The 22,903-nt window shown below is 46.6% G+C and overlaps 1 protein-coding gene across 1 annotated transcript in view; it reads left to right on the top strand.

Moving 5' to 3' along the window:
• The window catches only part of prkn (parkin RBR E3 ubiquitin protein ligase), a 51,741-nt gene that overhangs the window by 22,923 nt on the left and 5,915 nt on the right, over positions 1-22,903 (top strand). The window contains exons 5-8 of the mRNA XM_084458930.1: positions 3,611-3,694; positions 3,996-4,111; positions 5,139-5,275; positions 21,687-21,748. Of these exons, the coding sequence (XP_084315056.1) occupies positions 3,611-3,694; positions 3,996-4,111; positions 5,139-5,275; positions 21,687-21,748 (399 nt within the window). The remainder of the gene's footprint in view (positions 1-3,610; positions 3,695-3,995; positions 4,112-5,138; positions 5,276-21,686; positions 21,749-22,903) is intronic.

Below are 22,903 nucleotides of genomic sequence, written 5' to 3'. Positions count from 1 at the left end.
GCGACAGTTCATGAACGCACAATCATGTAGGCTACTAGGCCAATTCAGCACCAACATATATCGCAATGCAAGATTAGACGTGGCACTCCATCAAACGGCAATAATTGACCAATTAGATTGTCATTAATATGTGATCATGTGGACCTGTTTGCTCTTTGGTAAGCATATAAATGACAGTCCTCCTGTGCGTAATGCGAGCCTAAATGAATCCGGCGCTACTCTGGCCGAGATAGAACTCCAAAGAGGTGACGGCGATGGCGACTGCACCCACATAAGGGCACCATCAGTGAATGAATACGTCTATGTGAATCGCTAAAATGTGCACACTAGAAATACCCAAATCATATGTGACGCCGACATGCTCATCACAAGTGTAGTGGCACGGTGGCCTGGCTCCACGCATGACTCATTCATCCTGGCGCACAGCAGGGTAGGGGCTAGACTGGAGGCAGGCGCTGCGCGTGACGGCTGGCTTGTTGGTGTGTCCATAGCCAAGATACATATTCTTTGTCTTATTTACTTTTAATCTTTATTAGCATATTCCATCCATACAACGACAATACAATAAAACATAAAAACCTACAATAACAGCTTATGGGTACATCCATCCATGCAGCTTTTTTTTCTTACTCAAATATGACAATTTTAATATTAGTGGTATCATCACACTTCCTTCTATAATCCATCCATTTTTCCCATCTCCCTTCAAACTTTCCTTCCTGCATCCTCAATGCATGCGTGAACCTCTCCCTAACATACATCTCCTCCACAACACCCACCACTGCTCCTTGGTTGGGGGTTCCACCTTATACCAAGCCCTCGTTATTGTCTTTTTACTAGCAACCAATAGTACTTTCACTAGGTATCTGTCCCCTCCTTGTACATCATCCCGTGTTATGTTTGCCAAGATATATATTCAAAGCTAATAAGAAGGTGGAGGCCGGCGCGCTGGAGGTGGAGGCTACAACTCGCGGGGGCACGACCGTCAGGTCAAGGACCACTGCAGACTCCCCCTCCTCTGAGTCCCACCCCACGTCAGAGTCTGGAGAAACAATTTCAATCATTTTCTTTGAGTTTGTCTGTGAACTTGATTATGCATTAAACATTTCATTGTGCAGCCATATTCATTTGATATGTTTTTCTGTTGGCAGCCAAATAAATGCTGTGATTTACCGGGTGATTTAGATGAGTCTTAATTTCCCAGAGGGGAAAATGTTTAATGTGTTCTAACATTATGAAGTGGTCATCTGCGTTATTGTTCCCTGTTTTTGGTCCTGATTTAATCATAGCCTACCACAGAATGTTTGCTTTCCTCACAGCCACATGTTACAGTATGTCCGTGTATGCCAAATCCTAGATGCACAAAACGTAGCTAAAGTAGGCTACTAAGCTGTAGGAGCAATCAGACAAAGGTAGGCTATTAATACCTTCCGAAGAGGATTGTCTTCCTCGCGTGGACCTCACCAACTAGCACATGCACCTCCGTCTCCGAGAAGTTCCTCTTCTTAGCTCTTCGTTCCATGTTTCATTGTCCCGCCTGGGTGCTCCACGCTACCTTTTTAAGCCGGTTCCTTCCGGGAAACCACGTTTGGCCACTCATGGTTTTGACCATATATGGTTGGATTAGGGCGTGGCGAGGGCGGAACACGGGGCGCGTGCGCGTACGCTCTATTCTCCGCCAGTCTCGGATTTCAGAGCGTACGACATGTTTGATAGATCCGAAAAGCGTGTAAATATTCTCGTCGTACGCTACATTTCGCATTTTCCGCGTTTGCGTCGTACGCCCTCTTTTACACCGGAATTTACACGCTCTTTGATAAATGAGGCCCCAGTTATGTTCAGATGCAAGCAAATGAGCATTAATGAACATCAACAAGGATCCCCTCTGAACACATTTAATGCTTTGTAGCCTCTGGAGTCACCATTTATCACCATGGATACACACACTTTCATCTAAAGACCTCGGTGAGGGGCTAATTGGACAAACTCCTTCCCTTCCCATTTTCAGATCCATAAGTGTTTGTGTTTGTTTGTGTGTGTGTGTGTGCGTGCGCACACGTGTGTTTGTGTATGCGTGTGCATCAAAAACAGTTTCTTTCCGACTGCAACTGGCCCCATCAACAAGGCACGAGACCCCAGTGAGTAGTAGTTTGTACAGTACACTTTTGTAGATTGTATTTTATATTGTATACAACTGGTAGTTCCGACCGCATGTTGGGATTGGACGAGAGGCTCTGAACCGTGCTTATGATATACTGTACTATACTGTATGTTGCACAGCAAATATGCAGTAGCCTAGCTAGCTAGCAATGAGAGAGGCTACTGTATGGAATCATTGTAGTTTGGGTTGCTATGAGTCATTTTTTGGGTTGCTAGGTTGTATCCAGGGGTAGGAAACATTGCTGAAAGAAAACTTAACAGACACTTCCATTTCACCTATGGTTGGACCCATGTTAACTATTAAAAAAGAATAAGTCTTTATTTGTCACACAGCACACCCCAACACACGTGCAATGGGCGACACAGTCATCTGGGCCACACCGATATGATTAAATTATTATTAGGCCATGGGTACGGCACTCGAGCTGAGCTCTCATGCCTACGACCGCAGCACAGCCATTCCAATGTTCATGATATAGCACGGCTTCTTGTGTGTTACTGTATCACTTCGTTAAATCTGAATTTGTGCGTGTGCACGCGTCTGTGTTTATGCTTAGTGCTTGTTCAGTGTGCATCATATACTCAGAAGGATTGCAGGAGCCTGAGGAGCATAGGTTATGTCCTCAACTGACCAATCACGTGGGTTGACGGAGTGGACCTCTCCATCTGCCAGACAATCACAGTGGCGGCCACTGCTGTGAGATTGGCACAGCTGGCACAGAGACAAACCACTGTTTGTTAAACAGTAATCTAATTAAAGCTTTGTGAGATGGAGACGTTGAATCTGTTCCAAAAAGAGCAGAGAGGAGGAGGGGGAGAGAGTCGGAGGTGAACAATTGGATGTCTTTGTGAATAATTCATAACTCCTTTTCTCATTAATCATTTACATTCACAGGGAGGTGTGTGTGTGTGCCTATGTGTGTGCATGCGTGATGTTCAGACGTTGGGAGCCTGTGTGACCTTTCTTGGGTGTCTCTGAGCTGGTGTGTGTGTAATCATCAGCGCACCCACCATGGTATTCCGCCCCCCTCCCCCCCCACTGGCCCCTATGGGGGACTAATGATTTTCTTAACCTTTTCGGAGGCTTATTAAGGCTGCTGTCAGAATGTTTAAATGCTTATGCTAATGAACAGTGGAACGGGAGAAAGTGTGTGCGCGTGTGCGCGTGCGTGCGTGTGTGAAAGAGAGAGAGAGAGAGCGCATGGTAGATAGATCTCCCCAAAATAATGAGGGTGCTACAGTCTTGCATCTTAATCTGCACAGATGTCGGAGAGGGTGTACATGGTGTTAGGTCCTCACTCTATAAGGATAGACACTTGTTAGATGAAAGTGTTCTAATCTGTGCATGAGAGGTGTCAGGTGCAATTATGAGATATTTAAAGTCCCTCTCTGTCTCTCTCTCTCTCTCTCTCTCTCTCTCTCTCTCTCTCTCCCTCCCTCTCTCTCCCAGGGGCCCTCCTGTTGGGACGACGTGCTCCTGCCAGAACGTATCCATGGCGTCTGCCAATCAGGCGGTTGCCGTGGCAGAGTGGCGGTAAGACCAGCATGCTGTCCGTCTCCGCCCCCTCAGCGATCTACCCGGTCTAATCCCTCCCACGCACACCACCTTCAAATGTGTTGGCTGCCGACAATCCCGCCTTACCTGTGCACAGATTATGAAATATTATCCATCAATTCAATATCTTTCTTGTCAACGAGAAGTACGACAACAGCTCATCCATACACACGGCAGTAATAGAACGCTTTAGGAGACGTCTAGCAACTGCCGACTGTGATGGACCTAGTTCCCCCTGGCGCTCTCTCTCTCTCTCTCTCTCTCTCTCTCTCTCTCTCAGGAGTTCTATCTGAAGTGTGCCGCCCACCCCACCTCTGACGCCGACACGTCTGTGGCGCTGGACCTGATCATGCCCAACGTCCGCGCCGTCCCCTGCATCGCGTGCACGGACGTCATGTGAGTCAGTCGGCGTAAAGTGAGCGACGCCAAGTACTGGCGAGGACAATTGCTCGGCGTGGACCGCACATGCACAAACACGCACCCACGGGATTTTGAATGCCGGCAGATCACCCCCCTGCGCACGCGCGCGCACACACACACACACACACACATTTCAACCATGCCCCATCCTACTATGAACAGATAATCCAATCAGTCTCCCCAGAGAGAGAGAGAGCGCGCGGCGCTGATTCTGTCAGAGTGCAGCGCTTGGCTGAAGGTCAGGCGCCTCGCCCGGTGACGACGGCGAGCGCGGCGAGCGCGGCGCTACAGCCGCTCGCTCGCTGAGGACAAAAAGGAGCCCCCGGCAGCGAGACAATAGCGGCCAATCAGCGCGGGCCGTCCTGTTGCATCAAGGACGCGGAGGCGAGTGTGATTGAAGTGGGGCGGCGCAGTTACTCCCTCTGAGTGGAGCTTTGTTTATCCCTCCGACGCTCCGTGCGTCTCTGACTCAGTGCTTGGCATCACGTCTTGGTTTGCTTAGAAGGGCAACAGTGACACCTTAAGGACCTGGCTCTGTATCTGAGGAGAGTGTGTGTGTGTGTGTGTGTGCGTGTGTGCGTGTGCATGTGTGTGTGTCTGAGGTGAGCATTTGTGTGTGTGAGGAGAATGTGTGGGTCTGAGGAGTGCACGCGTGCGTGTGTGTGAGGAGAGTGTGTGTGTGTCTGAGGAGAGCGTGTGTGTGTGTGTGAGGAGAGTGTCTGTCTATCTACTATCTATCTATCTATCTATCTATCTATCTATCTATCTATCTATCTATCTATCTATCTATCTATCGTATCTATCTATCTATCTATCTATCTATCTATCTATCTATCTATCTATCTATCTATCTATCTATCTATCTATCTATCTATCTATCTATCTATCTGTTTGTCTGTGCATCTTTCTCTCACTTTTTCTCTCACTCAACTTGTCAGTCTACTTTTCTCTGTCCCTCTTACTCTAACATCTGTCTGTCTGTCTCTCTGTCTGTCATCTGCAGGAGTCCAGTGCTGGTGTCTCAGTGTCCCGACCGTCATGTCATCTGTCTGGCCTGCTTCCACATGTACTGTGTGACCCGCCTCAACGACAGACAGTTCGTCCACAACCCACACATCGGCTACTCTCTTCCCTGCGCAGGTGTGTGTGTGTGTGTCTGTGTGTGTGTGTGTGTGTGAGAGAGAGTGTGTGTGTGTGTGTGTGTGCGTGTGTGTGTGTGTGTCAGTGATTGATTGCAGCGCTCCCCCGGCTGCTGCAAGGGAAAGAGGGTATCAGTGTGTTCCTCTTCTAGACACGTCCAGACGCCCCTCCTCGCTGCCCCCCTGCTGCCCCCTGCCCCAGGACATCCGTTAGTGCCACTGGGTAACAGGGCTCTAGGGAAGGCCACTGACCCTGCCCCCCTCCATCACTGACAGCACCCTCTCTCTCTCTCTCCCTCTCTCTCTCCGTTCCCTATTCTCTTCTCCCCCTTTCATGTCTTTGTCTTCTAACTCCTTCTCCTCGCCTCTCTCTGATTGCTCCTCCTCTTCTCTCCACCTCCTCTTCTCTCCCGTCTTCTCTCTCCTTTTAGAACATGTTCAGCTTGACTACTTCATTCTCACACACTAACAGGTGGTCTTTTTGGCTGGGCCACAACAGCGGGGCCATCCCTATAAACGCGTATGTCTGTGACTGTGTAGCAGTCTAAGGTTTAGAACTATGGGAATATGACTATGACTAGGTATAATTTATGATTATACCGCGGTTATCATAACTATGAAGGAAGATGGATTGAACACATTAAATCAACTCGTATGGTGCACCTGTTCTGTACAGGGAAACAGATAACCTTCATCAATAGTCTAATTTATCAATCTCAGTCTGAAGGAGGAGGTCTTGACTCAATCAAGTGACCTAAAGATCATGTGATGTTAAGATCTCTGCATTGCTGCAGGAGATCCCGTGCGGCAGGCACAAAAGGGTGTCTCGACTTGAGTCGCTGGGGAGGTTCCGCTGTTGCGGTGAGCCCGTCGTGGAGCAGGTGGTTGGGCTCCACGGCCCGGCAGGCGAGACGTGCTGTGGTTCCTGTGCGGCGGAGGCCAGCGGGCTGGATGCCTGCGAGGATGGGAAGGTTGTCCACAGGAGTGGGACGCAGGCATCCTGTCACGAAGCGCAAGGCTTTGTTGATAGGCAGATCAATGGAGCGGGTGTAACTTGTTGACGATAATGTAATGCGATGAGCTTAGTTACTGCCATTCTAATTAATGACAGACAAAACACGTATCTCGACATTCTTTGGTCAAAAAAACCTTGGAACACCATTTGAGCTTGATTTTGTTAAAATATTATTATTAATAAGAACACATACACATATATGTATCTGGCCATATACTGTATAAAGACACAATACCAGTTCAAACATAGCTTAACCATGTTATGTGATATACTACTGTACATCTTTACACTTTAACAAATATTACTGGGACCACTACAGAAAATTGTTTATGAACATTTAATATCCAATAATTTACAAACCTGCAACAAGTTGGCCACAATTTCACACACCCAGCCATGACCTTTTGGATCTTGTACAGTAGTAACTCAGGTCAGACAGTCTGTATCTCTCAGGTAGCAGGTTTTTCAGTGTGATTATGTTTCACAGGTGTGTGTGTCTGTGTATTTGTGTGTGAGCGCGCGCACGCCCATGTGTGTGTGTGTTTGTGTGTGTGTGCTCACCCGTGTGAACATGTAGAACATTTGTGAGCTCACACACATTCTGTGGCCCCCGTGCCAAGCTGGGCTCTGTGTGTTCATGCGATCCATCACTGTTTGTGCGTCTGCAGACAGGAGATTGTGCAGAAAGGTCAGACTTCAGCCTCAAATACCATTTCCACGTTTAAATGACTTTTAACAGCCCGGCTGAAGCGTGCTTTTCCGAGACGTAAGGACAAAAGGGGAAAACACAAGTCACAAGCGGTGGTCACAGTATCTGAATTAAAGATGAACCAAAACGATAGCCTGGCATTGACATCCTGATCACGTGAGTTCACAAGTAGATTTTTTTCCTGCGAGAAAGACTGGCTTCCAAGCTACGAGAGGCTAAAAATGTTTTTTTTTTATTCGCAGAGATCCGAACCCTCTTTTGAGTGACGTATTTTGTACACAGCTAGACTACAGGCTAGAAAGACAAGACGCCCGATAGAAACCGCCTCTTTGACATACACTTTTAATGAGCTGTATTGCCTTTTCAATTCTTCTTTATGTGCTGTATATTCCCGCTTCTCCACCCTTCTCTCCTCTATCTCCATTCTTAGTACCTTCCCTCCATCCCTCCTCTCTTCTCACAGCTGTCAACATGTGAGACAGCTTTGAGTGGCAGCCAGTTAGAGACTACTATGCCACCATTTATTTTTTTCTCTCCTTCATCTCTTATTTCCCCTTCTCCCTGCGGGCCTGTGTAACATGTAACAATCTGGTACAGTCGATTTTCACAAGCAGCAGTCAGTGCCTCGTGAGTACACGGCGTCCATTCTAGGCATGTCAACGGTTAAGACTCCATCTTGTCTTCTCTCCAAGGAGACTGCGCAGGGGTCACCCAGTCAAACAAACACCATCACAGGAACGATAGCACTCACACACACCGGCCAGCTACGTGTGTGTGTGTGTGTGTGTGTGTGTGCGTGTTTGTAGCGGAACGCCAGTTATCCCTCGCCATGCTGCTGTTGCTGCAGGGAGAAATGTGAGGATAGTCAGAAGGGTAGCTGGGATTTCATTTACTCCCATGTCTCTCCGGGCTCTGGGGGCTCGGGTGGTGACCGGGGTGCATGCTAAGCCAGCCCGTTGGCTGGGGAGAGAGAGATAAGGCGGAATTGCTGTTGCACCTGTTGGACTCAACCCTGACACTATCAGTCCTGAGAAATGTCCTCAAATGCCGGCTCCAGCCCGCAGCCACCGACGCGCGCCAGGCTTGGCTACACTGTAGGCGGCAGGGGCCGTGCAATACAGTACGTGAGATACGCAGACGCATAATCCCAGAAACTCCGCCGTGTTGGACCCGGGACAGTGCTTCAGCGCAGATTAGTTTCTCTTTAGGGACCGTTATCTGTCGTCAATTAATATTTTCAGCCAACTTCAGTTTTGCTTTTAGATATGTAATCTTGTAAGAAAAAAGAAACCAGTCCTTGGTTAATATTCCTCATGGGGGCTCTGCAGTGGATTTGTATTCCCGAGAGGATTAATACGTATCTGGGGCAGATTAATATTCCTGAGAGAACGTGCGTCGGCTGTAGATTTCCCGCGCCTGGGAAGACCTTTATCTGCTATAGATTAACATTCCTGTGAAGGGGAATATTTGTCGCTAGATTAGTATTCCTGGAAGGACCTGTTAGACGAACACACATTAATGACCGATCGGAAACAAAGTCTCCTTTAAAAGAACTCGGCTCCTGTTTCAAATTATGTCCTTTCATACAGATGCATCGAGGCTGAGGACAAGAGACAGAGTGAAAGGCATTTAGAGTACAACGTGTGTGTGGGAATGTTGCGTTTGGTCTTGCAGTTAGAGTGGATCAGCCACTGTTTCTTAATGCCTACCTTTTAAAGTCATTGGAAAGGCGAGGTTAAAAGCAGTGGAGTGTTTTTTTTTTTTGTGAGACATAAAAGAGAGTCGGTCTTTGAGAGACATGCAAAGGGTTTGGCAGAGTGACAGTGCAGATGAGAGACGCTTTGTGTGTGTGTGTGTGTGTGTGTGTGTGTGTGTTTGTGTACGTACCTCCATGTCTGTGTGGGCGGGTGGCACAGATTTCAGATCACACAGAGTTAGGAAGGCAGCGGGCGACAGGGTTTGGAGGCAGGTCTTAAACAGCGTGTGTTTTTACAGAGATCCTTACATGCCAGGTTCTTTGGTCTCTCTGCGTTGGGGATGAATGGAGAGCAAGAGAACAGAGAGACCTCTGCACTGATACTGGTCCTCAGGGAGGGAGAGGAGAGGAGGGAGCTGCATACGAAGCCAGATGAATCCCATGACACTCTCACAGGGAACGGGAGTCGTGTCAGAACACACCGTAACACGCACACGACGCAACAGTTGTCTATCGACGGTGTGCTGTGTAATTGCCCCGAGGGAGCACAGAAATATTTCACTGGAGGTGTGTGCGTGCGTGCGTGTGGACTGGTCAAGTGACTGCAAGTATGTTTTAGGGGGTTTGAAGGCTTTCCAGTCTCCACAGAGATGAGTGTGTGATATTTCAGACTCTTCCACCACGTTGTCGTGGTTCTGAAACGGAGGCGATAGTGTTTGCCTGTTTGTCAACCTGTGTGTGTTTACGTCCCACTCCGGAGTCCCAGCCTTGCTGACTGACCTGATGGCTCATCTCATCTGACAGATGGGCTGTTGAGTGTATGTGTGTGTGTGTGTGTGTGTGTGTGTGTGAGTGTTTGTACGTCACTGTGTGTACGTGTGATAAGTGTGTAGTTGGTGCAGGCACCTGGGCATAAGTGTGTGTGTGTGTGTGGTGCCTGCGAGTGTGACTGTGCAGGTGTGTGTGTGTGTGTGTGTGTGTGTGTGTGTGTGTGTGTGTGAGTGCACACGTGTGTAAGGGAATGGCTCTGTCCTGCTGGTGGCATTAGCATCTCATCAGAGTGGTGGACAGAGCCGCCCCATTAATCCCCATCATGGTGTCTGTCAGCACTGGGCAGCGGCGTCGCACACACACTCCTTAATCAAAGAGATAATTAGCGGATAATTAGACGGTTGGAAATGTGGATTAGAGAAAAAGCAGTTTTACCAGCGCCTGAAGACAGATTGATGTGCAATATGGCCCTGTGTTCGGTCTAGGGATGTTAATCGACTATCGATTAATTGCCGATAAGAATTTACTCGAGTAAGATTTGGTTACTCGATTAATTGCTTGTGTGCGTGTGTCTGTGGGGGCTGTCAAATAAATACTCGAACTTTGACTAGTCGTCGACTTTGGGGGGGAAAAAAAACGATTAGTAGGCTACCGCAAAGCAACGCACCTCACACAGCCTCCCGAGTCCCGCCCATCTTCTAATCATTCCAAAACACATTCCACATCAGTATTCATTCATTTTTAACACGGATGAAAAACTGAAAAACAAATCTACAGTATCTGTCTATCTATCTTACTTCCCTAAAATCTGAGCACGTCTTCTCTGCAGCTGTCAGGCAACATTGTAAACAAGCACTAAATCTGATCAAGTGGACCAGCACTACAGGCTATTCCTCATTTTGTTTTCAGTTGGTTAGGCTATAGGCCTAATAAAAGGACCCTGTTTGCACTAAATGTCACCCATGTTGACTGGGTATTAACATTACTGGAATACTTGAATCTCATGAACACAGAGACAATGTAGGGTAAATATTCTCTCAGGCAGATATTTTTCCTGGAAGTGCCAAGGAAGGCAAACGGGTGGGCTGGCCATCTGTAGGTTCTGGAGAAACACAGAACGGCCGCGGTAAATTGCCTGCCCCCCCCTCACCTCAACAAATCACACGACAATCAGAATTGCCTGCTAGCACCCCCCCCCCCCCCGCTCAACAAATGAGTAGATAGTATATTTATTGTATAGTATATTACAAGGTTTGGTCAAGACGTCTAACACTATTCTCTCGCTCCACCCCCACGCCTCCCTTGAGGTCTAGTGTAGTCCGATTGGCTCCCAGGAGGGGCCCTTCTGTCACAAGATGCGTAGCCTGTCAGCCACAAGGTGCATGACCTGTCATCCACCATCTGAAGTCTCAATCCCACTGATTGTTTGGCCAGTGGTACTTTTATGACATTCTATGAATAGCATCGGACACCCTGGGGAGGATGCCCCCCCCCCTATGACTTCCCAGCATAGCCTCTTAACCCCCCCCCCCCGGCCCCAGCACAGCACAACTACTCCTTTCATCCCTACCACTGCACATTTAGACCGTCCACATCAGAACAGAAACCGCTTTACATTGACTTTAAGACTGTAGACTTCTACCTATATTCTTCACTACTACCTACCTACAGTATGCATGCACACGCACACACGCACACACAAACAGTTTCCCTTACCTTAGACGACAACACGTACACTGTATACAGGAATGTGTTGCTCTTTCTCTCGTCTCTCTCTCACTCTCGAGCGCTGTCCTCTCTCCCTCGAGGTGTGTGTCAGCGTGGCCAGTTGCCCTTCATGGATGAGAAGGACAGCGGCAATGAGCTTCCCAGGCCCTCAATCCCCCCATATCAGCCCGTGGACAGGAGAGGGTGAAATATGACACGTACCTCGCCAGAAAAGCTTCTTCCACATGCTTTTCATACTGTACCAGTATAGATTGAAGCCGCACCCCTCTCTTTATGGGAAAAGGATACTTTTTTAATGTGAATGATGCCCCAGATACACTGTGCTTTCAATTAGGAGTCAGGGAACAGTCAATACAGCTTTCAGCTTTGGAGGCGCCTCTCTCCCTCTCTTTCTCTTTCTCTCTCTCTCTTCCCCTCTCCCTCTCTTTCTCTCTCTCTCTCTTTCTCTCTCGATTTGATAGTGGGGGTTAGAGGGCCGGTTTCATTTTTCAGAAGTAGTATTGTGGCATGAATGTCTTCTTTTTTTTCTTTTTTACAGACGGGTTCTGGCTGGTTGAGTTATGTTTGTTTGTTTGTTTGTTTGTTTGGGGGGTGGACTTAGAATATTGAGTGTGTGACTGAATCACACAATTCTGGAAAGTGAGTGCACATTTCCCCTCTCTCCCTTCTTAAATCTCTCCCTCCCCGCCACCCTCCCTCTCTCTCGCTTCCTCCTTTCAAAATCGTTTTCTTCTCCAGCCGAAGTGCTGACAGCACCTTGAAATTCAGGAGATTCATTCACTTCCTAAGAAGCTTTTGAAACAACAATGGGAGCTTGGCAGGAATGAGAGTTAAATATAGACAGTATTCAGATTTGACCCGGATTTTACCCCGCCTGTCTGCTGCAACTCCCTTGGTTATCTGGGCCCTTCTGCAGCCGGCCAGACCCTGGCCATACCCTAGCCCTGGTGTTATACGGGCGCTACCGGGATACAACCATTGTGTTGTGTGCAGAGAGATATGCATTTAAACAATAATGTGATAGTGTTGAAGAGGTATGAGAGTGAAAGAGAGTGTGTGTGTGTGTGTGTGTGTGTGTGTGTATGTGTATATGTGTGTGTGTGAGAGAGAGAGAGAGAGAGAGAGAGAGAGAAGGTTGAGTTTAACCTGTTCCTTGCATTCACTCCCATTACCTGGGAGGAGGAGGTGGCACCACAATGTGTATGAGAGAGAGGGAGAGAGAGGGAGAGAGACATGCCTTCAAAGGTATGTATTGTTCCCAATATGTATTGTCTGTTCCCAATGACTCATAAATGACAGCGCCGAGTGTATCTGGGGCATCATTCACGTCACTGACATTTCTGTCTGATGTCTAACCCTGTGTTCTCCACAGAGCCCGAACGCCTAAAGCTTTGAAAGTTGGTGTGCTTTTGCTAAGTATATTTTCTTTTCCCTCAGACTTCTTTACAAACTCTTCATCTGTTAGTAGGAAGGCTGAATTGGATTTTCTCTGTATGTTGACAATTCTGCAATGTCTGCATCTACCTCTGACTCTCCCCTGGCAGTGCTTTCTATGAAATGAAGCTGTGTGTGTGTGGGTGTGTGGGTGTGTGTGTGTGTGTGTGTGTGGGTGTGTGTGTGTGATGTCTGGTAACAGGCTTTGCCATCAGAACTGAGATGCTCTCTCTCCATGTCTCTCTCTCTTCTGCTCCCTCAACCTCTGAAGTAAAGGCAATTGGTTCTCACTTAATGTATCACCATGGAAACACTGGGATTCTGACCACAAAGGGGCTCTGTAATGTAAGATTGTGAACCAGTTGTATGGAGGTGTCTGTGTGTGTGTGTGTGTGCGTGCGTGCGTGTGTGTGTGTGCGTGTGTGTTTGTATGTGTGTGTATACCCCACTACCCCATGCTTTTAGCTCTAATGAGAATGTTCTTCCACTGGTCCCTCGGTTTGTGTGTGTGTGTGTGTGCGCGCGCGCTTGTGTGTCCTCCACACTCTGGGGTGTGTGTGGGTGTGTGTGTAAGAGTCTGTGTGTGTGCGCGCGTGTGTGTGTCCTCCACACTCTGGGGTGTGAGACCAGAGAATGGCTGTCCGTTTCTGACAGTTAAGATCATCACTCATCTAATGCTCAGAGGTGTGCATTCCTGTGTGTGTGCAGCTTGTGTGCATGTGTGTGCGTGTGTGTGTGTGTGCGTGCGTGTGTGTGTGTGTGTGTGTGTGTTCGGAGTGAATGAGACAGACAAGTGTAGGTTTTTGTTGTTGTGTGAGAGAGACTGATCCCAGAGCGCTCCCTCTAACGCTCGTCTCTCAATAGCAGGTCTGATAACTGATTGAGTAAAACCCGTGTTAGAATACTGCTTATGGACTGCTTTGAGAGCACAGACTGGCAAGAGTGTTTTTTAACTGGTGTGTGGACCCACATGAGGTGACTGAGTTTCCCTGTTTACTGTTCCCATTTGCACCTCGCAGTTACACAAATACAGAGTTAGAATTGTGAAAACCTGAGAAATTTTGAGAACGCAGCATGGGGTGTTTTTGTTTTCATTTTCCTGGATTCCGCCCGCGTGTAAACAGGCGAAGGTGATCTCATTTTGATAACGATGAAGCACGTTTGTGTATTGTACAGTTAAATTATAAAACAACATCATTTTAAAGCCCATAATGTGATTGGAGGATTCAATGTCCTACTCTTGTCCGACCAAAATTCTATTAGCCGAGCAATAAAGCTTGTTCGACAAAAAATAGTCTACAGGTGCATATCAGAAAATTAGAATATTGTGGAAAGTTAATTATTTTCTGTAATTTAATTCAAAAAGTGGAACTTTCATATATTGTAGATTCATTACACATATAGTGATATATTTCAAGGCTGATTGCCTCCATGCCACGTTGATGCAGTAATTTGTGCAAAAGGAGCCCCAACCAAGTATTGAGTGTATAAATGAACATACTGAGCATACTGTACAATCATAATGATTAAAACAAAAAAGGCCTGAAATATTTCACTTTGTGTAATGGATCTAGTTTGAATTAAATTATAGAAAATAATGGACTTTTCCACAATATTCTAATAGATGCACCTGTATAGGCTATAATAAAATACACTACAAGTTTCCTAATTATATGATGTTAAGACTGATGACTGATTTGATTCCATACTGTACATAGCCACAGGGGCGTATTTTGAGCAGAATGCTGACAATAGGGTCTAAAATCCAGCCCAATCTCTAAAATGCATGGTTGTGCAACATTGTCAAATGTAGACCTATCGTTATTTCATTTTGTTTGACTATTCTATTCGATTAGATTATGTTCTGCTATTCCAATCTGTTCTAGCTATGTTATTTGTTTATGCATAATAATAGTCAAAATGCAGTCTCCAAAGACACAGCAGCAACATTATATAATCTAGACAAAGTGCAATCTCCTAACAGAAGACTTCGAAAAGAGTTTTGAAAATCTGACACCCTCTCATATCTAGATGTGGAGTTTTTGTCACAGACTATACGATTTTGCAAAGACTGGGATCATACAGGTCATTTGCATTAGCCTAAGACTAAAAACTTCTGATAATATTAAACATGTTTGATTTTCCCAGAACTATGTGTAAAGCACACCTGTCTGGGCTTTAGTAGACAGACGTGATAACTTTGAGCCAAGAGGGAAGGTGAGCGGCGGTAATGGAACTCATTTGTCAAAAGGCTGACCTTGTCCACAGTTACGTCTGTCTTTTAACAGGCATGTTAAAGAAAACTCCTCGTGATGTGAAGGATACACAAGATGTAGGCCTTTCTGCCTGACAGCAAGGCTAGCCATCACATGAGTTGGCTGAACTATCTCTTTTTCCCCCATCCGGATACTGAACAAAATCTTTTCAGTATTTTGAATGTTTACAATTCAGTGAATGATGATATTGACATTTGGAGGTAATCCCCTGACATTTGGAAGGTTTAAATAAACCTGTAACATTTTCCATTGAACTTTCTTTGTTTTCTACAGTATTAACCTCCCCAGTGTTAGACACCTCCCCAGCATTATTAGACACTTCCCACCATTATTAGACACTTACCAGTATTATTAGACACTTACCAGTATTATTAGACACCTCCCTAGTATTATTAGACTTACCAGTATTATTAGACACTTACCAGTATTATTAGACACCTCCCTAGTATTATTAGACACCTACCAGTATTATTAGACACCTCCCTAGTATTATTAGACACCTCCCTAGTATTATTAGACACTTACCAGTATTATTAGACACTTACCAGTATTATTAGACACCTCCCTAGTATTATTAGACACCTACCAGTATTATTAGACACCTCCCTAGTATTATTAGACACCTCCCTAGTATTATTAGACACTTCCCAGTATTATTAGACACCTCCCCAGTATTATTAGACACTTCCCAGTATTATTAGACACTTACCAGTATTATTAGACACTTACCAGTATTATTAGACACCTCCCCAGTATTATTAGACACTTCCCAGTATTATTAGACACTTCCCAGTATTATTAGACACTTCCCTAGTATTATTAGACACTTACCAGTATTATTAGACACTTCCCAGTATTATTAGACACTTCCCTAGTATTATTAGACACTTACCAGTATTATTAGACACTTACCAGTATTATTAGACACCTCCCTAGTATTATTAGACACTTCCCTAGTATTATTAGACACTTACCAGTATTATTAGACACTTACCAGTAGTAGACACCTCCCCAGTATATGTATATATACTATGCTAATTTATAGCTAAACTTTGATACAACGGAATCAAACATTTCTCCATCACCTCACGGTGCTGTGTTGTCTGTCAGTTTGTGGTTAGCTGTATGATTGCAAATACCAGGGGGGGGGCAGGCTGTCTTTCATTTTGAATGGCCATTATTTATCGGAAATGTCAATGGAACACTCTAAGATATTCTTCAGGGATTAGGCCAGACCAAGGCCGGCTGCCTGCCCATTGATTGGCCTGGCTAATTAAGCATTCTTTAAGTACCTTCAGTGTGATTGGCCTTTCAAATGCTAACAAGCTGTCATTGTCTCGCTCCGTGAAAAAGAAATAGGTTTCAATCAGAGCTTGATTCATGTGATAAGGTTATGGACTGATCTGAGTTTGAAAAGCCTTTTGTGTGCTGTCTTACTCTGAATGCTTGAATCAAATGGTGGAAACAAACCATCAAGTCCAGAATAAACACGGTTTTGCTAGTGTGACTTTCGGTTTATATAGTCAGACTCTCAAAGGTTTTAATTGAGTAGAATTGGATCATGGGGTCGAAAAGCAGCTATTCCATTTTATTGCAAGCCTGTGAACTAGGGTGAACATGTTTGTGATCCTACCAGATCAGACTGTTATTCCCAGACCTAGGCTACCACAGTGGCCTGCTCACTATCCTGCTGAGTACTGTGTGTGTGCGTGTGCGTGTGCGTGTGTGTGTGTGTGTGTGTGTGTGTGTGTGTGTGTGCGTGCGCTATGGCCCCTTCCTATTAGCACCCATGCTCAGCTCAATCCCACAGCCCCCTGCTCATGACCAAGTCTTAATGAAAGAGATCTGGGTGCTCTGCTTTAGTCTGAGCACACACACACACACACACACATGCGCGCACGTACTTACCTGGCTCTCAAGAGGTTTCACCCTCTTGAAGGCAAGGTTGAGCCCCAAAGCTTGGTAGACTGATTCATAGTTTTGCATAGGCAGACCTACAGTATCTCCACACACACTGTGCCAGCGCTGGAGAAAGGTCTGGCTGGACTCATGACCATTCGGGTATAGGGGGAGAATATTCTGGAGTTTTCTTTTAACTAATCACAATCGTCTTCGGCAGAGCGGTCGCTAGGTTGTTGTTGTTTCATCGAGTCTGGATCGAATCTGATTGGGCGGACAACAGATTTCAATAGTAATAAACAAATGACAAGGCTTATCCTCAAAACCTACATCCGTTGAGTCAGACTGACGTGATAAATGACAGATAGAGACGCTCAGCTGCTTATAATCACAACATCCATATGACTTGTGGATCTCGATAGAATCGCTGCCCGGGCAGTATCTATAGCTCGCAATATCTTTCTGAAGAACACTTGATGTCATCCCTTGAAAATACACACACCAGACATCACAAGTGTAGGAAGTTGTGTTTCAAAGTTTAATCATATCCATCTAGCCAAATCTCACTGGCAAAAAACAAGAGTTGCAGACAGCTGTGTGAGCCAATAGGGGGCATCATTAACCCCGCACCCTCCCCGGGGACACACCATAGGTGTGGTGATTACGGTGGGACGCACCGTGGGTGTGGTGATTACCAGGAAGGAAGTGCTGCTGAATTAGCGCAGCACAATGGCACCAGCCGCATCATTACGGCGAGCGCTGGTGCGTAGCCCATCTGTACAGGCTGCCGAGGAGCATGATGCATGAGGCTCTCCAGACGATGCACCAAACCCAGTTCTCTCACGTACTTCTGGACTGGAGTAACTTCGGCTTTGGATGCTGTGGGTTTCACTGTTGTAGGGAGAGAGGGTTCACTGCATTGTTTTGGTTTTTAATTTATTTTGTCCGTCATTCAAACTTTTCGTTTGTTAGACGTACAGTAGTTGACGTCTTGGTCAACAGTTTTTAAGACTGAGCAAGCCTCATGTGGTTTACATCTCCAATAAACTTATACTGTACCTGTTCTATTTCTGTGCTGTTCCTCCACACTCAAATTGCCAAACAGATTTCTATAATGTCTGTTCTAATACGAAATATATATATTTTCCCGATAGAGACAGACCATCAACAGCTGATTGTAACTGGCTTCTCCTGACACGGTCCAGATAGTCTGTGCCAGAAACCCCTGGGTTATACAAGCTCAGCGCTCCAGTCGTAAGGCAATTCTGAAAGAATCGATATACCGTACACTCTCTAGAGCCCGCTGGTTAAACGACAGCCTTCGGGGCAGCACAGAGAGACTTTGACACTGAGAACAGCTCAGTGCACAACCGCCTCTAAACTGCTGGTCACTTTATTTGAGCTGCAGAGAGAGAAAAAATCGGAAGTACAGCTGCTGTGCAGCACTGGATCAGGGCCGGGCGTTTTGAGAAGGAAGAGGAAGGAGACAAATGACAAATACATGAGGGTCTCTTCCCAGAACCTAATTATTTAAAACTTCTTAGATTAAAAAATCTTGAAAAATCATGTGTCTGAAATCCAAACAGTACAATGCCTGAGCAGTGTAGCAATTGGGGTGTCAATTGATTTAAAAAAAGTGTGAGGAGTAGGGTTTGATAGGTTTTACAGTTTTTGAGGAAAACAGAGTGATGGCCTTCATAATTCCTGCCAGCTCGAAGCATATAGATGTTTCTGCTCACTTGGGCCTACTTTTTGGTGGTGGTACGGCTGCTTTATGATTTTTTAAAGTTTTAACCTTAAGACAGCTGCTGTAACGCCACCATTAGGACTATTGGCCCACAATGCCAGTTCAGGACTTTAGGCATAGGACTGGACCTATGTGCAAAGTTAAGTGCTTTTTCATGCATGGGAAGTCAGGCTTCCTAGGAAGAAGATACAGATTCAGAAGAATATTGGGAAATACAAGATGAGTCTGTTTATCTGTCCCTGTACCTTTATCTGTCTCTCTGTCTCTCTCTCTCTCTCTCTCTGTAGCTATTGTCACATGCTTCCCTGTTCCCTGTGTTCTGTGTATTGTTATCGGTCTGTCTGTCAATCTTTCTCTCTATCCCCACACCTTGCGCTCTCTCTCTCTCTCTCTCTCTTTGTTTCCCTCTGTCTCGGAAAGTTCACCTTCCGAGGACTGTCTGCTCCTCCTGTCATCACATCACCATGGTAACGTCATGTCACTTTCCCCCCGCCACTGTGTATCTTTAATTAAATGTAGATAAAAGGTGCCTCTCTCTCTCTTTCTGTCTTATGCCCACACTCCTCCGCTCCTATAAGAAGTGAAGCCTCTCAGCTCGCCTACGTGATTAGTGTTTGTCGGAGGGATTTGCATGAGAACAGTGAGACGGTGGTGACAGAGACGGCGGGGTAGGAGGCCCCAGCAGGGATTAGCAGCATTGGCATGCTTCAATTCAGGAGCCCATCAGGCCCGGCTACTGTAGCTAGCTATATGCTGGGGAGCTGACTCACTCTGCTGGCCTCAGACAAGCCTCACTGATCAGATTTGCAACAGTCTGAACAGCCGGACAGTGGGTCGCAATGGAGTACACAGTCATACAAGTTTGCTTTATACTGTAGCTTGAAAGTCTGGACTTCCATTCGGAGTCCACAGACCAAGGCTAGGGTATTAGACCAAAGTCATTTTATTCAGACTCGGTCACTCGTCAAGTCAGGTTGATTTGTCCCCAGGGAGGAAAACCTTTTACAGCAGCAGAAAACATAACACAATATCCCAATACAGGTGCATGTGGCCTGAAGTCTGAGAATCCGCCCAGACCGTCGGACCACTGATTTCTTACCCATCTATGGTTAGGGTTTATTCCCTCTCCTTTTGACAAGACTGGTAAATCAATGCACCTCCCCCCCCCCATGTATAAGTACCCCCCACGTCTGATCCCACAGAGGGAGATTGAGCTGATCACTCACCCCCTGGGAACCAAATCTTCAGAAAATGGGAATTGTCCTCCGGCAACTGATGAGCTGTCCCAAGGTCTGGAATGCAATCACGACACTGAAAGGAATCAACGTTGAGGAAATTGAGTGGCACTCACAATTACACTGACTGTTTCTCTCTCACACACACACACATACACACACACACACACACACACACACACACACACACACTTTCTCTGTCTCTGTTGCATCAGTGTCGTTTTCGATTTCTTTTCGTCTTTTGAGTGCACACACACAGACACGCACACACACAGACACACACACATCACAGTACATCGACTTAGTTTCTCTTTGTCTCCCTCTGTCTGTCACCCCCCCGCCCCCCTCTCTCTCTCTCTCACACACACACAGATACACGCACACAAACACACCATTGTCCAGGCTTGGCTGAGAGACAGTCTGGCCTGGTTTTTGAACCGTCCCACAGCTGGGACCAGACTCTCCCAGATAGACAGGCAGCGGTGTTTGCTGACAGTGGTGTGTGTGTGCAGAGAGACAGGCAGATGCACCCCGGAGAGAGGAGCAGGGGTCCAGGTGCCCCTGGCATCATCACTGGATACGGCGCTAGAGATACACAGTCTCTCTTCTGCCCGGCCTGGCTCACCAACCTGCCGGTGTGTATGTGTGTGTGTGTGTGTGTGTGTGTGTGTGTGTGCGCACGCGCATGCGTGCTTGCACATTTTTGGTCTGTGTGTTTGTGCGTGTCCGAGGGAAGCTGTGTGTTCAGGGCTCAAATGTTGGGCCCAAAGCTGCCATCAATTAGGCCACACCACCTGCGTCAATATACACCTTCCTGAGCCAGCCTGTCCTCTGTTACCGTACCTGAACCCTGTAGCCTAACCTATAGTAACAGTGCATGCTGCCCATCCATATTCGTTTTGCATGGACGGCAGAGAGAGAGGAGAGAGAGAGAGAGAGAGAGAGAGAGAATGGAGGGATGAGGAGTGTGTGCTATCAGAGGTAGATGTGAGTAATCATTAGCCTCCGCTGGGGATAATTGGCTGTCTGGTTCCCAGAAGACATCCTTTGGTCCAAAGCGTAAAGTTCACTAGCGATTGGGGCCCACATAATTATTACTGCGCTTGTTAAAAGAGAGGAGAGAGGACCTACATGCCGATGGACACACACACACACACACACACACACACACACACACACACACATGCACACACAACCTTTCATGCACACTCACACACAAACACACATGCATTATGGAGGAGGCAATGCAAAAAATATATAATTAGTTGAACCATCAAAAACCTTTTATATTCTTTGGCGTGCCGCTGTCCACGTGGTGGGGCTTTTCTCTACAAGTATTTTCTTATAGCGGACCACCGACAGCCTAAGAAGGCAACTAGAGGACGCGCAAATGTTCTGCCTCGCAACACGGCCATTATGGTCGGCCGTTTGCTGGTTATCCTGTGTACATTGAACCGGGGTGCATAGTCCTGTTTTTGTGTCAAGAGCGAACAGCTGTACAATGGACCTTAAGACCTGGCTTATTATTGTATTCGTCCTGGTAAATAATGGATTCTCATGAGGCCTCATCCCCCAGTTCACGCATGGTTGATATGTTGTCATTTTATGTACGTTTTAAGGGATACTTGTGTAGACATCATTAGCGCGCGCCCGGGTGTGAGCGTGTTCAGTGACTCGCACCATATGAAAGTTTTTGTTTCTCTCAGTAATGATTATGTTAGAGATGCTTGGCTTTGCTTTCTCACTCTCTTCTCTCTTTCCCTCTCTTATCTTCCTCTCGCTCTCTCTGGTGTCTCTCTTTCTTCCCTCTTGCTCTTTCCCTCCTCCTTCTCCCTCTCTTCATTCTCTCTCTCTCTCCCTCTCTCTCTCCCTCTCTCTCTCTCTGTCTGTCCTTCTCCCCAGCTGGTTGTCTAGACTCTCTGGTTGTGGAGGTTCATCATTTCCGGTTACTGGGTGATGAGCAGGTGAGTCATTACCGGCACGTTGCAGCAGGGGCCTCTGGGAAATCTGTCTCAGGTCTGCCGTTGTCACATTGTCACTTCCGACAGGCCTTTAATTGGTGCATCTGGTGCTCAGCTACACTTCCCAGTGACCCAACTCCCCCGTGATGACACACCTTCAACCCCCCCCCCCACACACACACACACAGCATACACACACACACATATGCACACGTGTACCCACACATACAGTACATGCAGACACGTACAGTAAGAGTTAATGTACTGTAGTGCCCCAGTGGACCAGAGGCTTTCCGTGGTATCTCCTACCTCCACCGCCTCTCTACCTCCACACACTCCGTAATCCCGCTGGAAGAAATGTCCTTTTGGAATTTGGCTTCCAGGCAACAGTGGCAAGGTTTTTCTCCGGTCTCAACTAGCCACTTATTGGAAGTGAAGAACTTAAAAACCAGTCGACAGCCAGGCCCCAGAGCACTCATGACCAGTTATCTGCGTCCACGGCTCACTTTATAGCTTCTAAAGCACACTTCCTCTCACGCGCCGCACTCTCTCAACATCGTTTCAGGTCCTCATCCGTCACATTCCTACTCGTACCAACAAGTTGCTCATTCGTAGTAAAATAGAACCATGCTCTCTCTGCATGAGTCATTGGCAGGCTGATGTATTGAATGCCAAATCGGACTGTGTGTGTGTATGTGTATGTGTATGTGTATGTGTATGTGTGTGTGTGTGTGTGTATATGTGTGTATGTGTGTGTGTGTGTGTGTATATGTGTATATGTGTATATGTGTGTATGTGTGTATGTGTGCGTGTGTGCGTGTGTGTATGTGTGTATGTGTGTGTGTGTGTGTGTGTGTGTGTGTGTAGTGTATGTGTGCGTGCGTGCGTGTAAGAGGGAGGGAGACCGAGCGCTTGTGGGTCTATCGCTCAGTAAAAACACTCGGCTCTGAAAGCTTAAGTGGTCTGAACTTGGCAGTTCAAGTTCTCCCAGAGGTGCTCATTATGCCCATGTGTGACTGCCACATGCATTAATGAAGGGAATTAGCCCTGTCTGTAACAGTGATAACGTCATGTCACTTTCTCCCCGCCACTGTCTGTATCTTTAATTAAATGTAGATAAAAGGTGCCTCTCTCTTTCTCTCTGTCTTATGCCCACAC

This window comes from Borostomias antarcticus (genome assembly GCF_949987555.1).
Source record: "Borostomias antarcticus genome assembly, chromosome: 25".
Taxonomy (NCBI): domain Eukaryota; kingdom Metazoa; phylum Chordata; class Actinopteri; order Stomiiformes; family Stomiidae; genus Borostomias; species Borostomias antarcticus.
This window is presented reverse-complemented; position numbering and strand designations above follow the sequence as displayed.